This window comes from Zingiber officinale, chromosome 9A (assembly GCF_018446385.1).
Source record: "Zingiber officinale cultivar Zhangliang chromosome 9A, Zo_v1.1, whole genome shotgun sequence".
Lineage (NCBI taxonomy): Eukaryota > Viridiplantae > Streptophyta > Magnoliopsida > Zingiberales > Zingiberaceae > Zingiber > Zingiber officinale.
In genome coordinates, this window is record NC_056002.1 from 82,658,824 (window position 1) to 82,679,456 (window position 20,633).

Here is a 20,633-nt window from a genome sequence, read left to right on the forward strand (position 1 = left end):
ATACCTACGGCTGTTCCAGTACCATCGGCACCTGCACCACCGGTAGGCCCAGCTCCAGTGGTTCGTCAGGAGGCATATCTGATTCAGTGGCAGAGACTGAAGCCGGAAGCTTTCTCCGGTAACTGTGAACCATGGGACGCACAGGCCTGATTCAAGACTGTGGAGAGTATAGTGGAGTTACTAGATTGGCCTGAACACGAGAAAGTCAAATGTGCATCATTCTGCCTTACTGGAGATGCCAGGATGTGGTGGGATAGAGTGAAGGCAAAAAGACAAGTAAATCAGATGACGTGGAAAGACTTCGAGACAGAATTTTTCGAAGAATTTTTCCATATGCGAGTCACAAATAAACACTATGATGAGTTCACCGAGTTCTGGCAAGGTGATCTATCGGTCAATGAAGATGTTAAGAAATTCAACCGCTTGGCACGTCTGTGCCCAGAGTTGGTCAGCACGGAGAGAGAAATAGTCAGACTTATGCTTAAGATGCTCAGACCTTAGATAGCCCTGAATGTGGCCGACGGAGTTAATAGACCGCAGACCGCCGAAGAATTAATCAGCTGTGCTCTGATCACGGAACACTATCAAAAGGCAATGAATGAGGGCAAGAATCAGACTCAGTCGGGAGGACAGAAATCTCAAAGTACCCGAACTAGCTGGAAAGGAAATCACAGTGGCAAGAGGAAGCAATGGAGTGATTCCAAGAGTGGTCCAGCGAGCAAGCAACTCATGTTCCCTCAATGTACTACTTGCGGGAAGAAGCAGCCGGGGATATGCCGTATAGGTACAAACAGATGCTACAACTGTGGAATGGAAGGACATATGGCTCGGAACTGTCCTACTCAGATCCAGACACCTATCCCTCCGCAGGTTCAGAACAAAGGTGTGCTTCCACAGCTACACCTGATGTAAGCTGCGATAGAAGGCCTGCAGATAAGCCAAGAGAGACTGGAAGCTCCGCCAGTAGCGACGGATGCCAGAATTTCCTCCATCACCAAGGAGGATGCGGCCAATGCTTCTACGGTCATCACAGGTCAGATAATTGTTTTTAATCAGTATGCTACTGTGCTATTTGACACTGGGGCAACACACTCGTTTATTTCTACACCTTTCACTGGAAAGATAGACATGCCACCCCAAACCTTGGATTGAAAATTTTTAACAACGTTACCTTCGGGAGATGTGATGCCATCCACCCATATAGTGCGAGCCGCACCCCGTCAGAATTGCAAACAGAGAACTCTACTATAATCTGATAGTGCTAGACATGCAGGATTATGATATCATACTGGGCATGGATTTCCTGAGTAAATACGGAGCTTCAATAGAGTGCGGAAAAAGAAGAGTAATTTTCCGGCCTGAGGCAGAACCGACCTTCGAATTCATTGGGGAAAACAAGAAAGAAGTTAAAAAGTTTTTATCAGCTTTAAAGGCACAGAAGATGTTAGACAGTGGATGCACTGGGTTTCTAGCTCATGTGGTTAATACAAATCAGGCAAGGGAACTGAAGCCAGAAGATGTCAAAGTCGTATGCAACTACCCAGAGGTATTTCCTGATGAACTACCAGGGTTAGCACCTGACCGAGAAATCGAGTTCGAGATCGAATTGATTCCTGGTACAAAGCCGATCTCTAAAGCACCTTACCGTATGGCGCCGGCTGAATTGGAGGAACTTCAAAAACAGCTACGGGAGTTGCTCGACAAGGGACTTATCCGCCCTAGTCACTCACCATGGGGAGCTCCTGTACTGTTTGTTAAAAAGAAAGATGGGTCTATGCGAATGTGCATAGATTATCGAGCACTGACTAAAGTTACAATCAAGAACAGATATCCCTTACCACGGATTGACGATCTGTTCGATCAGTTGAAGGGGGCTACTGTTTTCTCTAAGATTGACTTGAGGTTTGGCTTTCATCAAGTGAAGGTGAAACAAGATGATATACCAAAAATAGCCTTCCGAACAAGATACGGACATTATGAGTTCGTAGTAATGCCCATTCGGAGTGACAAATGCTCCTGCTCTATTCATGGATCTGATGAACCGAGTGTTCTCAATATATCTCGACAAATTTGTGATTGTTTTTATCGATGATATTCTCATTTATTCGAGAACCCAGGAAGAGCATGCCCAACACCTGGAAATAGTATTACAAATTCTTCGGGAAAAACAATTGTATGCAAAATTCTCCAAATGCGAATTTTGGCTTGACCAAGTATCGTTTCTGGGTCATGTTATCTCTAGGGATGGAGTAATGGTAGACCCAATCAAGATCGAAGCCGTCAGTAACTGGAATAGGCCAAGGAATGCCAGCGAAATCAGGAGTTTCCTCGGACTAGCAGGTTATTACCGGAAGTTTGTAGAGGGTTTCTCCAGAATCACAGCACCAATGACAGCCCTCACTCAGAAAAATAAGAAGTACGAATGGACAGATGACTGCGAGAAGAGTTTCACAGAACAGAAAAAGAGACTGACCAGTGCTCCAATTCTTATTCTTCCGGAAAGCAACGAAGGATTTGATATGTACAGCGACACTTCTAAATCAGGATTCGGAGCTGTACTCATGCAAAACGACAAAGTCATTGCCTATGCCTCCAGGCAACTCAAGTAACACGAGAAAAATTATCCCACACACGATTTGGAACTAGCAGCCGTAGTCTTTGCTCTTAAGATATGGAGACATTATCTATATGGAGCACAGTGTAAGATCTATACAGATCACCAAAGTCTGAAATATTTCTTCACACAGGAGGACCTGAACATGAGACAAAGAAGATGGCTTGAGCTAGTCAAGGACTATGACTGCGAGATCTTTTATCATCCGGGAAAAGCGAACAAAGTGGCTGATGCACTCAGCCGGAAGTTGTAGGCCACCGAAGTACCCGAAACTATTTTAAGTTCGAGGACGAACTTTTATGAGGTATGGGGGACTGTAACACCCATAGAGTACTTAGCAAGATTTTAGATATTATTTTTTTATCGTGAATAAAAAATAGGCCTTATGTGTAAAATTTGCAAAAATAATAAAATAAAATAGAACAAAAAAGAGATGACCAGGGTTTTGAACCTTGGATCTCTTACTAGATATATGTATGTGTTAACCAATAGACCAAGAGAAGTTATTGTTAAAGAGAGAGGTGACAATATAGTTAAGAGTAAGAAAAGAGCTTTTCCATTGAGAAGGAGAAGTTAGAGTTGCCCTCTTCCTCTCAAAAGAAAAGAGGATTCTTGCTTCCTCTTTTCATTAAGGAGAAGTAAAAGAAAGGAGAAGGAAAAGTACATTTTCCCTTCCTCCTCTCATGATGAATAAAAGGGGAAATTAAAGAAGAAAATTCATTTTCTCCTCTTCCTCCTTCCCCCTCCTCCTCACCGTGACCAAGAGCCTCTCCTCACCTCTCCTTGCCAAAATCCAAAAACAAAGGAGGACTCCTCTCTAGGAAGGCTCCACAAGCAAGATTTCCCCCCTAAGTAAATCAAACAAGGATTTTCCCCCGAAACTCCTTATTTTTGATCTCCAAGTCCTCGATGGCCTAGAGCTTCCTGGTGTTGGCCAAGTTGAGCTTGGACTCAAAAGAATTGGCCTGTTTATCAAGTTGAGCCAATTGTGTAGCCTGCTCGGATCCCTTGCTCTTCTCCGCCTCTAGCTGATCGGAGCTCTTACTTAGATCAACTCTTAATTGAGCCATCTCAGTGCTCATTTGCTCCAGCTACACCTGAGAAGCCGCTGCTTGGCCACTCGGGGCGCAACTATTTAACTTCTTGCTCTAAAAGGTGAGCCTTTGGCGCATGGTCAGAATTTCTATCCAATACTACAAGGAAGCAGGAATTTATTAGGGCCGAGTGGTTATAAATAGGAACATACAAGTAAAATACTTACCCTAGTGGACATTTGGTATGACTATCGGCGAGCGCCCCTGGAGGCATGATTGCCGCTTGGGACTTGGCATCGGCCCATATCTGTGTGAGGTACCCTTGGTAATTATTTGGTGCTCTGGAGCACAAGATTCGACGCTATCAGAGTCATGCCACTCATCCGTAGGCAGATGAATGATCGCTGTTATGTTGCATTGGCCACTCAGAGCAGACAGGGCTGAAGTTGCTCTACCAGCCGACTGAGACGTTGATGTCAGTTGGATGCGAGACTTCTAAGCCTTCGGTAGTGGTGACGGTATGAAAGAAACCGGCAACACACAGATAGTTCCTTATGGAAGCCCAGACAGGGAAGGCGTCCAATCGGACAACAAGGATGTATTGGGAATGGTCGTCGTTTAGGCAATAGGCGCCGAGGTTTCACCTCACTCAGAAGGAAGGCGCAAGCTAGTTTTGGCTTGGGTCTGCATCGTAGAGGAAGTGGATTAAGAGGCAGTCTCCACACAGTGCCTCTTTTGGCTTATCAGCGGCTCCCCAAAAGAAGCCGATTCCGAGGCCTTGTCGACGGGAATCACCGGAAGTCGTTTCGATGGAGGATTCGTTGAGCCAACCGCTTCACCGCTAGCAGTCCGGATGGATACCCCTTTGCTCACTTGAGCTTGCACTCCCATGCTCTATCTGAGTAGATATTCTTGCGAGCTGACCAGATGTAAGCCTCAGCTCTCCATTTCGGCTACGGTCACAACATTGATCTCAGTGTCCACGAGTTTGGATTTTCCGGCCAGACGTGCGCGCAACATAAGTTGAGCTACAAAAGGAAAAGATAAATCAGTTAGATTCAAAGGTTAGACTAAGAAAGAGCATACCTAGGTTGGATGGAAGCTTCGTACGGATTGGACTCATGCCAAACACGTAGATGATGCCCTCTAGCAGCAACTTTTGAATATGATACTTCTATCTAGTCAAGCTTGATGCTGCTTGTGGATAGTCCACTCGACCTTTGTACTTACCGAGTGATAGTGGATTTGCAACCTCTAGGTGCCAGTGGTTGGGAAATCCATCCAATCGAGAAAATATACGAAGAAAAAGTAGTCCTTCTAATGTTTATTGGAGGACGACATCTTATCGAAGAAGAGCAAGCCCACTCGGGCTTGGAATAAGAAGGCCCCCAGCTTGGATAGTTTAGGATTATAAAAGTAGTGAAAGAGCTGAGGGGTCAAAGGAATGTCATGCAGGCGAAAAAGGACGATGACCCCGCACAGCAGCCTAAAAGAGTTCGAGACTAATTGGTGGAGAGAGAGATGAAAGTATTTACAAACTGTAGAAAAAAATAGGTGGACCGGGAACCGCAAACTGGCAGTGAATTGATCTCTAAAGAATCATAAACAACCCGACAGTGGTTCACTCGACCGATAAAAAGAAGAAGGAAGAACAATTTCATAGCCAGGGGGAAGCTCATAAGCAGCTTGTAAACTCTCAGCATCACCCCCGTCGAACCTGGATTCGATGGAAGTGTACTAGAGTCCAGGGACAAGGGCAAGGGATTGTGAGGTACTTGCAATAAAAAACTAAGAAATCGAAGAGCAATGAAATGATTTGATTGGAAAGAGGAGGGAGGTTACAAGGAAGATCGTTGGAAAGGAAGAAGGACGTAGCATCACTGGGAAGCTCGAAGAAGAAGATGCGAAGTGAGCAAGACGACGACGCACGAAAGGTTTATAAACCTCGCGACCGATCAACCTCAGCCGTCCGATCCAGAGTTATGGAAACCTAGAAGCAGATCCAACCATTGAATTTGAAAAGGCGCAAGTTGCGTCGCAAGAGGATATCTGCCTATCACATCGAGCATGCGGCAGCAATGCAGGACACGTGTCCTTACTGCATAGCATTTAATGAACTTAATTAAAAAGGTAAGGCCACGTGCTTGGCCATAATTATCAACGATTTGCATGATCTTCAAGAAATTTAGATAACGTTAGCCAAGACCGTGCTCGCCCAAGGATGCACAAGGAAAGGAAGTTTAGCTGCCAAGTGTTTCTGCCCATCATTTCGGTTGGTACAGGGGACGGGTCAGTGCTGCCTATCATCCCGATTGGCACAGTGGAAGAGTCACAGGGTTAAACGTCCTAAGCACCATCTGCCCTAGCCACAACCTAAGAGATCTATAGGCACAACATGACAAATGAAGCCAAATGGCATTGTCTTATGGATCGATCAGCAATTAAGGACCGAGAACAGTCCGATCGAATGTGGAAATCATCTAAGACACCAAATGTCCAATCAGTCAGACTTACAACCTCCTTCAACTAGACTTGAAGGGGAAGCTTATGATGTGGCGATAAGGAGGAGCCTACCTGGCATGGGTCTATTGCCACGATGTAGGTCAAAGTTGAGGTGATCAACACCATGGCTTAAGCTAGGCCAACCCAAGAAGGAAGTGGTTACAGCAACCTATCGGAGGAACCACCGTCCGGTGACCGTCTGGATGAACTAGTGTCCGATTAGCTCAGTCAGTAGGAGAGTGGGCTGAGTGGGCCTTAATAATGAACCAATAAAATACTAAAAGAGGAAAAGACAGATACTTAATATGGGGAAGAGAAAAATAAAAGAGAACACCCCATCTATCATTGAATGTGAAGAAGCTAAGATAAAGATGTCTTCTTTCGATAATTAATAATCATTAAACAGGAAAAGGTTGAGGGTCACTAAGAAAGGTATAAAAGAGTATGCTAGGTATGAAGAAAGACAAGATTGATCTATATCTCTATTATTTTTTATTTCTCTTCCTACTATTATTTCTAACTTGAGCATTGGAGGGCCAACACCAAGGACCCCTTCCTTGTTTGGTTTGTTTTGTAGAGAGGAGCGAGGTCTTCATCTAGTCAGCAGAGCAACCACAACCCCGATTTTCCAGCTTCACGCTTTCGGACAGGATCATTTACCATTTAATGATTTTATTCCATGTGTTAAACAAGTCTAAATGTAGTAGTTCAAGAATTAAACTTGTTTGATGTTGATTAATTAGTTTATGTGTAGATTTGATTTGTTTCCTTGTTGACAAATATTACAAACTTTGTTTTCCAAGTTTCTTAATTTATGTAATCCTTTAACTAGTTTACTTTTACTTAGTTTGGATACATTCCTAAAATGAGTGTGGCCCAATCTTCTATGTCACAACCAACTTTCCCCTTGTTGTGTCAAAAGATACTTAAATGAAGATTCAAGTAATTAGTTAATAGTGTATATGTTATTTTGACAGATTCCTTTTAAAGTTATATTAAAGCCTTTAATTAAGCATTCATTAGCATCAAATTCTACTACATAACCTATATCACACAATTGATTGATACTAAGTAAATTGAAATCAAAATTTTCAACAAATAAAAATTTATGAATAATTATGTTAGACTTGAGTTCAATGTTACTTGACCTAATAACTGTAAGTTATCCATTGTTTCTAAAAGTTACTAATCCAACTCTATTTATTAAGACTCTTGCTAAGGATATTTTTAATGCCCATGTTTATATTGATGATATTATTTTTGGATCAACTGACATTTCATTTATAAAAGAGTTTAGATCCACTATGGAAAGCGAATTTCAAATGTACTTAGTAGGTGAACTTAACTATTTTCTAGGGTTACAAGTCAGGCAAACTAAAGAAGGTATTTATGTCTATCAACCCAAGTATGCTAACAAACTAACTAAAATTTTTGAATGAAAAATTATAAATACTTAGCAACCCCAATGGTCCTAAATATAAAATTGGACAATAACCCAATTGGAAAAAGTTTCGATGCAAAATACTATAGAAGTGCATTTTTTATTAATTCTTTCGTATATTTATGTTGATGTACATAATTTTCTTCTTTTGTTTGTTTTATTTGTATGCCTAACAAATTAAAAGTACTCCTACTAGACTGATTTCAAATACTTTCCCATTAGAATTATAAATTCTTTTAAAAATTCAATGTTGGTTGATCCAAAAACTATATCATCTACATATACTTGTACTATGAAAATATCTTTTCCTAAAATTTTAGCAAATAAAGTGGAATCAATTTGTCCTTGTTTAAAATTTTTAGATATTAAGTATGATGATGGTCTTTCATACCATGCCCTAGGAGCTTATTTTAGGTCATATAAGGCATTTTAAAGTTTAAATACATGAATCCAGGTGTTTGAGTTTTATATACTTCTTCTTTGATGAAACCATTTAAGAAGGTAGACTTAACAACCATTTGATATAGGTGAATCCTTTATATGTTGCATAGACTATAAACATTCTAATGAATTCAAGCCTAACCACTAGTGCATAGGTTTCATCATAGTCTAGGTCTTCTACTTAACTAAATCTTCTAGCTTCTAAGTGGGTTTTATTTCTAACAATATTTCTTCGTCATCTAATTTATTTCAAAAACCCCATTTAGTATCTATAATAGATTTATCTTTTTGTGAAGGTATTAAGAACTAAACTTGGTTTCTTTCAAATTAAGCTAATTCTTCTTCCATTCATATCACCAAATCAGGATCAAGTAATGCTTCATCTATAATTTTAGGTTCAAGTTTGGATATTATATAAATTTAACTTATGTTTCTAAATGATGACCTTATTCTGATTCCTTGATTTGAGTCTCTTAAGATTTGATTGGTTGGGTGATTTGTATTTGTTCTAGGTATTCTTATAGTTTGATATCCTTCTTCTTCTTATTCATTTGGATCATTTTGCATTTCTTCATCTAAATTGTTTCTTATATTTTCTAAGCCTCCCCCTAAGTCATTGCTTAGTTTATTAAAAATTAATTCTTTATTTTGGTTTAATTTAGGGTTCTTAATATTTTCTTCATCAAAAATTATATTTTTTATTTCCTCAACTTTTAATGTGTTTTATTATATACTCTATATGCTCTACTTGTAAGATATGACACTTAAATAATAATTAAATAATAAGTGTTATTTGAGAAATAACCTTATAGAATTTTCTGGAAAATTTTCAAAATTTAAACGAAGTCCGTATGACATGTTTTAAGGGAATGTATCTATTAGGCTAGGAGAAAGCCTGTTTGAAATATCACTCAAGTGGGAGTTGATTGATTTAATTAACATAATATTTTAATTCATTAATTAAAGTATAAATATCAAATTCACCAGATCCTTTCATCTCCTCCCAATCACTAATGCCGCATCACCCCTCTCCCGATCCCGATGTCGTTGTCGTGCGACCCTGATCGTCAATGCTGTCCATCACCACTCCACCCCTCTCCTATCTGCCAATTGCAGTGAGCACCAGCACTGAACCACCTCCTTGCCAGGTTGCTCTTGGACAACAACCATCAGGTTGTCACCACACGCGATGACCGCCAAGATGATTTGTCATTGTCGACCCTTCTTTGACTATGAGCGAGAGAGCCATGTTGGATCGAGATGGCTAGAGGGGTGGGGGGGGGGTGAATAGCGCTCGTGGATTTCACATGTTGGATTCGTAAAATGATCAAGAATTACACACAGCGGAAATAAAATAAAGACAACAAACACACAAGAGAACACCAAGGTTTTACCTGGTTCGGAGCTTTGGGTGACTCCTACTCCAAGGCCCGCGATCGTTGATCGCTTTCTGTGGGCAACAACTATATCGCGCAAAGATAGTACAAATATGTTTTACAATAAGTGCAGTAATAATAAAAGTTCTACCAATGATAGAATTAAAATCTCGGAGCTCCGGGTCGTTTGTAGCAGCACTTCAGGGCATCTTTTGGAGCAGCACATTGTAGTAGAAGCACTTTAGAATTGATGATATATACTGCTATTCAACACCCCTTTTATGCACTGCTGGAGGCGCCTCCAACAAGCGGAGTCAGCCGCGTGGATCAGAACGGACCTGGTCGCAACTCATCCACTTAAAGGTGCCTTCAAGCTAATCCAAGGCGCCTCCAATCTCTGGTCTAAGGCGCCTCCAACTCCATCCGAGGAGCCTCCAGCAATGCTTTGCGACTAGCTCACATTCTGCACCCGAGGCGCCTCCAAGCACCATGGAGGTGCCTCGGGCACTTTTCATCCGAGGCTTAGCTTGTTCCTTTTGTACCTGCAAGACACGTTAGTCCCAAACCAACAACATACCCTACAAGATAAAGTTAGAATAGATATAAACAAGATAAATTAAGTGATCGACAGTCGTCAGACTGTTCGGGTCTGACTTCAAATTTCCAACCGAAAATCCTATGTCGACCCTGTTGGAGTGTATACTGAAAGCCTAAGCTTTGTAAACATTCATGTTAAATAAAGAATCACATTTGGTCAATTTATCTACATTTGTTTGTAGTTGTTCAATTAATTTATATTGTAGATAACATAACATGTGGGGTCATATGCAGAAGATAATGTTATCAGTACCTTATAAATTATAAACAGAAGCTCACGACCAAAATGGAAAGGAACAAACCATTAGAAGGTCGTAGTGTAATTAGGTATTAGTTTATCTTGACTATATAATTACACTAGTACACTCAGAGTGTATTGAGTAGGACCATTAGAGGTCGTTTCTTTTATACTGACTTTATAAAGGAACAAAGACCTCAGTTATTATGGAAGTGTGTGCTCTTAATCCTAATATAATAACAAGCACATATGTTTGATATTTATTTCTTTAATTTATCAATGGGTGAGATTTAGTTCGATGAATCAATAAACCCGATAAGTTGGGAAATGGTATCACTTATAGTGTGTGTTGTTGATTATAGAAGAACCGTGTCCTAGAGATACTAGGTTGATAATGTCCTCAAGAGGAGCTCATAAAGATTGTCATGTTAAACCCTGCAGGTGGACTTAGTCCGACATGATAATAAGTTTGAGTGGTACTACTCTTGGACTTAGATATTAATTAAATGAGTTGTCAGTAACTCACTTAATTAGTGGACATTCGATATCTTAAACACGGGAGACTAACACACTCATAATAAGAAGGAGCCCAAAATGTAATTTGGGATTGGTGCGGTAGTTCAATGATAGTTCTCTAGTGGAATGAATTATCATTGATAAAATTAAGTTGTGTGTTCGGGGCGAACACGGGATCGGGAGACCAAAACCAATTCCTCCTCTCGGTCCCTATCGTAGTCTCTTATTTATAGAGTTCTATACCCACCTATACCCACCTTCTATACCCACCAATAGGGGCCGGCCAAGCTAGCTTGGGAACAAGATTGGGTGGCCGGCCCTAGCTTGAACCCAAGCTAGTAGGGCCGACCAAATTAAATTAAAAAGAAATTTAATTTTAATTTTTATTATTATGTGGAAGATATAATTTAAAGAGAATTAAAATTAAAATATCTCTCTTGTAAAAGATCTACAAAGATTAAAGAAAGAGATTAGATCTCTTTCCTTATTTGTAGATTGGAGAGATGTTTTATTTTCTCTTTAAAATTATTCACATGTTGATAAAATTAAAATTATAGAAATTTCCTTTTATCAACCATGAAGAGATTTTAAAGAGAAATTTTATTTTTAAAATTTCCGGAAACAAATTAGGAAGTTTTAATTGTTGATTAAAACTTGTCTAAATTTTTTCCTTCATTGATGTGGTGTGGTTTTAATTTGGGAAATTTTATTTTATTTTTCTCAATAAAATCATGTCAAGGAAATTGAGGAAATTTTATTGTAATTAAATTTCCTAATTTGCCTAGGCCAAGGAATATAAAAGAAGGGGTGAGGGTGCCTTCATGAGATACAACATCTATTATTCCTCTCCCTCTTTTGTTCCTTGGTGTGGCCGGCCATCCTCTCCCTCTCTTCCTCTTGTGGTGGCCGAACCTCTCTCCCTTCCTTGGAGCTCTTGTGGTGGCCGGATACTACTTGGAGAAGAAGAAGAAGGAGAGAAAGCTAGCATCTCTTGGAGCTTGGTTAGTATTTTGGTTTTTCTCCTTGGTGAAGTTTTCCTTTTGTGGCCGAACCTTGCTTGGAGGAGAAGAAGGTGGTTGGTGGTTTCTCATCTCGGTAGATCGTTGCCCACACAACGTCCGAGGTTAGAAGAGGAATACGGTAGAAGATCAAGAGGTTTTTCTACAAGGTATAACTAGTAATTTTTATTTCCGCATCATGCTAGTTATTTATGGAAATAATACCAAATACAAGAGGCTTACGTTCTAGAATTTCGAATATGTTTTTTGATGCTGTGTTCTTTTATTTTTTCTTTTCCTTGTGATTTGATTGTTCTCTTTGGTTAACCTAAAGTTATTTTAGGAAATTAAATATTAGCTTTCTATAAAAGGTTTTGTCTAGTCGGTGGTGGTTGCTCCCATATCCAAGAAGGCCATGTGCCTCGCCACGTCAGTACTGGGAACCAATTATGGAAATTAATATTTAATGGAATTAATAACTTAAGGAGACTTGGGTCGAACGTGTAAAGTTTCGCAGGAGATCCAAGTCAAAACCTAAAAGAACAAATAGATTAAGTTTTGGATCAAACGTGTTAAGTTCCGCAGGCGATCCAAAATTTAATTTAAAAGAACACATGGTAGCTAGGAAAAGGTTCAGACCTTTGTACAAAATTTTTGTACAGTGGAACCTATAGGTTTTCCGAGTAGCAACCAACAATTGGTATCAGAGCTAGGGTTTTGCCTATGTGTATTTGGTATTTAGTTTAATTATGCACATGTCATACATAATTTAGGCAGGTTAATAGTAGGATGTGCTAACTTTGTGGATGCAGGATCCAACTATTATGGCTTTTAGTTATTATGTGTGTGATTGGACCCTTGGACATGTCAAGGGCATTTATATGTGTGCATGATTGTATTAAAATACAGAGCTGTATTTAGTTTTATTAGGATTTTATTTTTGATCTAGATACATGTACATTCCTTTTATGGAATATAGGATCAAAATGTAAAATTCTATTTATGTCGCGGATCGAATCTTGCAAAGCGTGGAACCTTCTAAGGACCAGAGGCGCAGCGGAACAAGGAGCAAGATGGATGCGACAGCAAGACCCGGTGGCGGTGGCCAAATATGGCAGCAGCTTGGGATGACAACACACGGAGGACAAGTAGAGATAAAAGCCATAATAGTTGAAAATTAGATTTTCTATTGCTTTTATATTATCTTTGTGTGCATGTTAGTTTACAAGTAAAGTAGGCTAGCATAGTTAAAATTCCTCATTTATAAATAACTAAGTGGGAGAGGATTTTAAATAAATCCCATGGTCTCCATTCTTGGTTTGTAAGTGATGCAAACAAGCTTGCGTTGGCTGAGTGCCTTCCTCCATAACGGATGAGCTTGTTTGCGGATCACTAGAACAGACTTCCATTTTTGGATGACTATAGGAAGTTAATTAAGAGCGTGTGATCTTCCCCAACGGAAGAGGCATAATCTTATTAATGGACTTAGTGTCAAGTAATGGTATACACTTAGACACATCTAATAGTATCCTCCCCAACGGAGTCACTGCTATTATTTGTGTGACCAAATGATACCAACTATTAATTTTATTTGTCAAAAAGTTAGGTTGACAAGATAATAAAATTAATGGGTTAAAACCCTCCTTTTACAAATGTTGAATTTGTATACGTCCACACTAACGTGGCATACAAAATTCACGGTGTTATGAGGTGTTGGTTAATTTAAAATAATATTGTTTAAGGAATCAATATTATTCTAAATTTAGAGTTCTGACCAAAAGTTATTTGTGATTCTTAGGATGTCTTTCAACCCACTGTCCATCATACTTCAACAGAATAGACTTACTGGACCAAACTACATAGATTGGAAAAGAAACTGGACATTTGTTCTGACTGAGCATTGCCCTGATGCACCCTCTGGTGAATCTACCCAAGAGGAAATTGAATATCATAGGAAATGGGTAAAAGCGGATGAGATGGCGCGGTGTTACATTTTGGCTTCAATGTCAAATGTATTGCAACATCGACATCAAGATTTACCAACAGCCTATGATATTATGAACAATCTCAAAGAACTCTTTGGTCATCGGGATAGGGCTTCTAGGCAAGAAGCCATGAGAAAGATAATGACCCACCATGCAAGAGGGTACTCCTGTAAGGGATCATATCCTAAAGATGATGGCTTATCTGAACGAGATAGATCCTTGGAGGAGAAATTGATGAAACCCGGATCGATATGATCCTCCAAACGCTACCTACAAGTTTTGAGTTCGCTGAACTATAATATGAATAAGAGGGTTTATTCATTAGCGGAACTCTTGACAAGCAGCAGAAGGATTATTTCATCACAATGCTCAAATTCACTATCTTGAAAATGGTTCTACTTCTAAACCGAAAGGAAAGAAGAAAAAAACAGGAAAGAAAGTGAATAAATCTCAGAGTACTGGATTTAAAGCTGGAATGAAGAAGCCAAGGGCAAGTGCTTCTATAAGGGCATTGGAAGGCGGACTGTCCTCGGAGGAACCAAAACAAAGGTATATCTCATACTCTAGTTGTTGAAACATGTTTAGCGGTGTTATCTACCAGCAACTGGGAGCCACTGATCATGTCTGCAATTCCTTGCGGGGTTCCAGGAAACCCGACGACTATCCGAAGGAGAAATTACCGTCTACATGGGCAATGCTACTAAGGTGGCAGGTGGGAGATGTCTACTTATCTTTTAGTAGAAATAGAAATTTGATTTTAAGAAATTGTCTTTATGTACCCAGTTTTAGAAAGAATTTAATTTCAGTTTCTAAACTGTTTTTAGATGGATATTCAGTTTCTTTCAGTAACGATGTAGTTATTAAAAGAAATAAAGTGATTTTCTATTCTGGTGCATTAGTTGGCAATTTGTATACTTTAAATCCAATTTCTTCCACAAAGCAAAACATGGAAATTTATAACTCATCTTCTAACTCTAATAAGAGAAAAGAACCTTCGGAAATGAACCAAGCATATCTTTGGCATCTAAGGCTTGGTCATATTAACTTAAGTAGGATTCAGAGGCTTATAGCCGATGGACTTTTGAGTTCATTTGAGTTGGAAAATTTTCCAACTTGTGAATCTTGCTTGGAAGGTAAAATGACCAAGAGGCCGTTCAAGGCCAAGGGGTATAGAGCCAAAGAAGTGTTAGAGTTGGTTCACTCTGATTTGTCCTATGTCCGTCCAGGCAAGAGGAGGTTTTGAATATTTTGTCTCTTTCATAGGCGATTATTCAAGATATGGATACATTTACCTAATGCGCCGCAAGTCCGAGTGCTTTGATAAGTTCAAAGAATACAAGGTGATGTGGAGAAACGACTAGGTAAAAGTATCAAGACACTACGGTCAGATCGTGGTGGCGAATACCTACTTATCAGAGGTCGGGATTCAATCCCAATTGTCCGCACCTGGAACACCCCAACGGAATGGTGTGGCAGAGCGAAGGAATAGGACTCTTATGGAGATGGTTAGATCAATGATAAGTTATTCGAATTACCAAATTCGTTTTGGGGATATGCGCTGGATATCGTTTGAACTTAGTACCTTCTAAATCAGTTTCTTCTACTCCCATAGAATTGTGGAATGAAATAGCCTATGACATATTCGGTTTAGTAGTCCGCACATGTCTTTGAAACGATCTTGATAAGTTAGAATCCGTGTTCGCGTGTTTGTAGGATATCCCAAAGGAACAAAAGGTGGTTTATTTTATAGTCCTAAAGTTTTTCAAGGTCATTGTTAGCACCAATGCCCAGTTTTTAGAAGAAGACTATATAATGGATCACAAGCCCGATAGTAAAGTTGTTTTAGAAGAACTTAGAGAGGACATGTCATACCAACAGTACAAGATGAAGTACCACAAGAGGCTGCAACACGTGTCACACATGATACACAACCACAGATAGTGCCTCGTCGTAGTGGGAGGGTTGTAAGGCACTGAAGATTCATGTTTTGGGAGAGTCTTGAACTTGATCCGGGTAAACATGAACCTGATCCACGAACATATGACGAAGCACTCCAAGATATAGATGCAACATCTTGGCAAAAGGCAATGAATTCAAATAGAGTCTATGTACTCTAATAAAGTCTGGAGCTTGTAGAACCACCTGATGGTGTAAAAGCCGTTGGATGCAAGTGGATTTACAAAAGGAAAAGAGGGAAGGTAGAGACCTTCAAAGCTAGGCTTGTTGCGAAAGGGTACACTCGGAAAGAGGGAATCGATTATGAGGAGACCTTTTCACCGGTAGCCATGCTTAAGTCTATCCGGATACTCTTATCCATTGCTCATATGGATTATGAGATTTGGCAAATGGATGTCAAGACGGCATTCCTTAATGGAAGTCTTGAAGAGAACATTCATATGAAGCAACCAGAAGGGTTTATTGAAAAAGGAAAAGAGCATCTAGTGTGCAAGCTCAATCGGTCCATTTATGGACTGAAGCAAGCTTCAAGGTCTTGGAACATCCGGTTTAATGAAGTAATCCAGTCGTATGGATTTATTCAGTGTCCGGATGAGTCTTGTGTATACAAGAAGTGTAACGGAAACATGGTGGTATTTCTTGTACTATACGTAGATGATATTTTGTTAATTGGCAACAATGTCAAGGTATTATCAGACGTAAGGGTATGGTTGTCCAAACAATTTGATATGAAGGACTTAGGAGAGTGTGCACACATTCTTGGGATCAAAGTGATAAGGGATCGCAAGAAAAGAATGTTGTGTCTGTCCCAAGCTTCATATATAGATACAATCCTTGCTCGTTTTAGCATGCAGGATTCCAAGAAAGGTTTCTTACCTTTTAGACATGGAGTAGCTCTGTCTAAAGAGATGTCTCCAAAGACGTCGAAAGAGATAGAAGACATGAAAGCAGTTCCTTATGCTTCGGCTGTAGGAAGCCTAATGTATGCAATGCTATGTACGAGACCTGATATCTGTTTTACCGTGGGCATGGTCAGCAGATATCAGAGTAACCCTGGACAAGGACATTGGACTGCGGTAAAGCATATATTAAAGTACCTGAGAAGGACTAGAGATTATATGCTAGTTTACCAAGCAGACGATTTGCTCCCTGTGGGTTACACGGATTCAGATTTCCAATCAGATAGGGATAATAGTAAGTCTACATCAGGCTATGTGTTTACTTTAGGAGGTGGAGCCATTTCATGGAGGAGTGTTAAGCAGAAATGCGTATCGGACTCAACCATGGAAGCTGAGTATGTAGCAGCCTCTGAGGCAGCTAAAGAAGCAGTATGGCTCAGGAACTTTCTAATGGACTTAGATGTGATTCCTGGTTTGCCCAAAATCATCACAATTTATTGTGATAATAGCGGTGCAGTTGCAAACTCGAAGGAACCACGAGCTCATAAGGCAAGTAAACATATAGAGCGCAAGTACCACCTGATACGAGATATCGTGAAGCGAGGAGAAGTTGTCATCGCCAAGATTGCATCAGCAGATAACCCTTTCGGCGAAAGCTTTCGATCGGCATGTGGAGGGAATGGGAATCAGATGTATGGTAGAAGATATGGCAGCTTAGTCATTAGTATAAGTGGGAGATTGTTGGAGTGTATACTGAAAGCCTAAGCTTTGTAAACATTCATGTTAAATAAAGAATCACATTTGGTCAATTTATCTACATTTGTTTGTAGTTGTTCAATTAATTTATATTGTAGATAACATAGCATGTGGTGTCATATGCAGAAGATAATGTTATCAGTACCTTATAAATTATAAACAGAAGCTCACGACCAAAATGGAAAGGAACAAACCATTAGAAGGTCGTAGTGTAATTAGGTATTAGTTTATCTTGACTATATAATTACACTAGTACACTCAGAGTGTATTGAGTAGGACCATTAGAGGTCGTTTCTTTTATACTGACTTTATAAAGGAACAAAGACCTCAGTTATTATGGAAGTGTGTGCTCTTAATCCTAATATAATAACAAGCACATATGTTTGATATTTATTTCTTTAATTTATCAATGGGTGAGATTTAGTTCGATGAATCAATAAACCTGATAAGTTGGGAAATGGTATCACTTATAGTGTGTGTTGTTGATTATAGAAGGAAACTGTGTCCTAGAGATACTAGGTTGATAATATCTTCAAGAGGAGCTCATAAAGATCGTCATGTTAAACCCTGCACGTGGACTTATTCCGACATGATAATAAGGTTGAGTGGTACTACTCTTGGACTTATATATTAATTAAATGAGTTGTCAGTAACTCACTTAATTAGTGGGCATTCGATATCTTAAACACAGGGAGACTAACACACTCATAATAAGAAGGAGCCCAAAAATGTAATTTGGGATTGGTGCGGTAGTTCAATGATAGTTCTCTAGTGGAATGAATTATCATTGATAAAATTAAGTTGTGTGTTCGGGGCGAACACTTAATTTTATCGGGAAACCAAAACCAATTCCTCCTCTCGGTCCCTATCGTAGCCTCTTATTTATAGAGTTCTATACCCACCTATACCCACCTTCTATACCCACCCAATAGGGGCCGGCCAAGCTAGCTTGGGAACAAGCTAGGGCCGGCCTAGGTATAAAATTGGGTGGTCGGCCCTAGCTTGAACCCAAGCTAGTAGGGCCGGCCAAATTAAATTAAAAAAGAAATTTAATTTTAATTTTTATTATTATGTGGAAGATATAATTTAAAGAGAATTAAAATTAAAATATCTCTCTTGTAAAAGATCTACAAAAGATTAAAGAAAGAGATTAGATCTCTTTCCTTATTTGTAGATTGGAGAGATGTTTTATTTTCTCTTTAAAAATTATTCACATGTTGATAAAATTAAAATTATAGAAATTTCCTTTTATCAACCATGAAGAGATTTTAAAGAGAAATTTTATTTTTTAAAATTTCCGGAAACAAATTAGGAAGTTTTAATTGTTGATTAAAACTTGTCTAATTTTTTCCTTCATTGATGTGGCCGACCATTGGTTTTAATTTGGGAAATTTTATTTTATTTTTCTCAATAAAATCATGTCAAGGAAATTGAGGAAATTTTATTGTAATTAAATTTCCTAATTTGCCTAGGCCAAGGAATATAAAAGAAGGGGTGAGGGTGCCTTCATGAGATACAACATCTATTATTCCTCTCCCTCTTTTGTTCCTTGGTGTGGTCGGCCATCCTCTCCCTCTCTTCCTCTTGTGGTGGCCGAACCTCTCTCCCTTCCTTGGAGCTCTTGTGGTGGCCGGATACTACTTGGAGAAGAAGAAGAAGAAGGAGAGAAAGCTAGCATCTCTTGGAGCTTGGTTAGTATTTTGGTTTTTCTCCTTGGTGAAGTTTTCCTTTTGTGGCCGAACCTTGCTTGGAGTAGACGAAGGTGGTTGGTGGTTTCTCATCTCGGTAGATCGTTGCCCACACAACGTCCGAGGTTAGAAGAGGAATACGGTAGAAGATCAAGAGGTTTTTCTACAAGGTATAACTAGTAATTTTTATTTCCGCATCATGCTAGTTATTTATGGAAATAATACCAAATACAAGAGGCTTACGTTCTAGAATTTCGAATATGTTTTTCGATGTTGTGTTCTTTTATTTTTCTTTTCCTTGTGATTTGATTGTTCTCTTTGGTTAACCTAAAGTTATTTTAGGAAATTAAATATTAGCTTTCTATAAAAGGTTTTGTCTAGTCGGTGGTGGTTGCTCCCATATCCAAGAAGGCCATGTGCCTCGCCACGTCAGTACTGGGAACCAATTATGGAAATTAATATTTAATGGAATTAATAACTTAAGGAGACTTGGGTCGAACGTGTAAAGTTCCGTAGGAGATCCAAGTCAAAACCTAAAAGAACAAATAGATTAAGTTTTGGCTCAAACGTGTTAAGTTCCGCAGGCGATCCAAAATTTAATTTAAAAGAACACATGGTAGCTAGGAAAAGGTTCAGACCTTTGTACAAAATTTTTGTACAGTGGAACCTATAGGTTTTCCAAGTAGCAACCAACAGACCCGACGCCTACTATTCCCTCTGTGGGGAAGACGTCCTCACCTACTCCCCTCAAGAGAGATTACCTGATGCCAGTCCAGTCCTCCAAATCGACTGGACTTTCTGCCTAGGGTTACCGGCCCCTAGGGTTTTTCTCCATCTAGGGTTACCACCCCCTAGGACCTAAGGTTACCCCCCCTTTAGGATTTTCCTCAACCTAGGGTTACCACCCCCTAGGATCTAAGGTTGCCGCCCCTTAGGGTTTTCCTCCACCTAGGGTTACCACCCTCTAGGACCTAAGGTTACCGCCCCTTAGGATTTTCCTCCACCTAAGGTTACCACCCCCTAGGGTTTTCAGCTTGCCTAACTGCTGCTTGGACTTTTGCATAAGAACACTTAGGACTTTCCTGCAATCTCCATCAGATATGTTAGATCACAAGTAAGCTTAACTTTGATTCCTTTGCCATTATCAAAATTTGGGTTCGATCGTCGGATGCTTCCTGCACCAACAATCTCTCCCTTTTTTATTATGGCAACTGAAATTCAAAGTTAAGTAAAATAGATGCATAAACGATCTTCAAAGTTTAAGTAAGAAACATAAATAAGCTTAAGTAAATAAGTTTAAGTGCAAGCATAACTTAAGCTGAAACATACTTAAACTTTTAACGATGTAAGGCTCCCCCTTAATAAGTGCTATTTTTTATTTAAATTTTGTGAATTAAATTTTGAATTGAATTTTGAATTTTTCCCTCCTCTCCCCCTTTGCCATATATCAAAATAAACAAGGGAGATACAAGGAGCAGTGATCAATGGCCTTAGCTTATTTTTATCTTTTCAAAAATGTTTAGAAAGAATAAAGTCGTTAACACTTAGCTTTTAGGAGTTAATATTATTGAAAAACTTTTAACTATTAGAAA

The 20,633-nt window shown here is 39.3% G+C and overlaps 1 protein-coding gene across 1 annotated transcript in view; it reads left to right on the forward strand.

Annotated features, from left to right (window-relative positions):
- The first annotated feature begins 740 nt into the window (after window positions 1–740).
- The window catches only part of LOC122019299 (indole-3-acetaldehyde oxidase-like), a 58,807-nt gene continuing 38,914 nt past the window's right edge, over window positions 741–20,633 (forward strand). Inside the window, exons 1-2 of the mRNA XM_042576781.1 lie at window positions 741–1,033; window positions 1,828–1,924. Coding sequence (XP_042432715.1) covers window positions 741–1,033; window positions 1,828–1,924 — 390 coding nt within the window. The remainder of the gene's footprint in view (window positions 1,034–1,827; window positions 1,925–20,633) is intronic.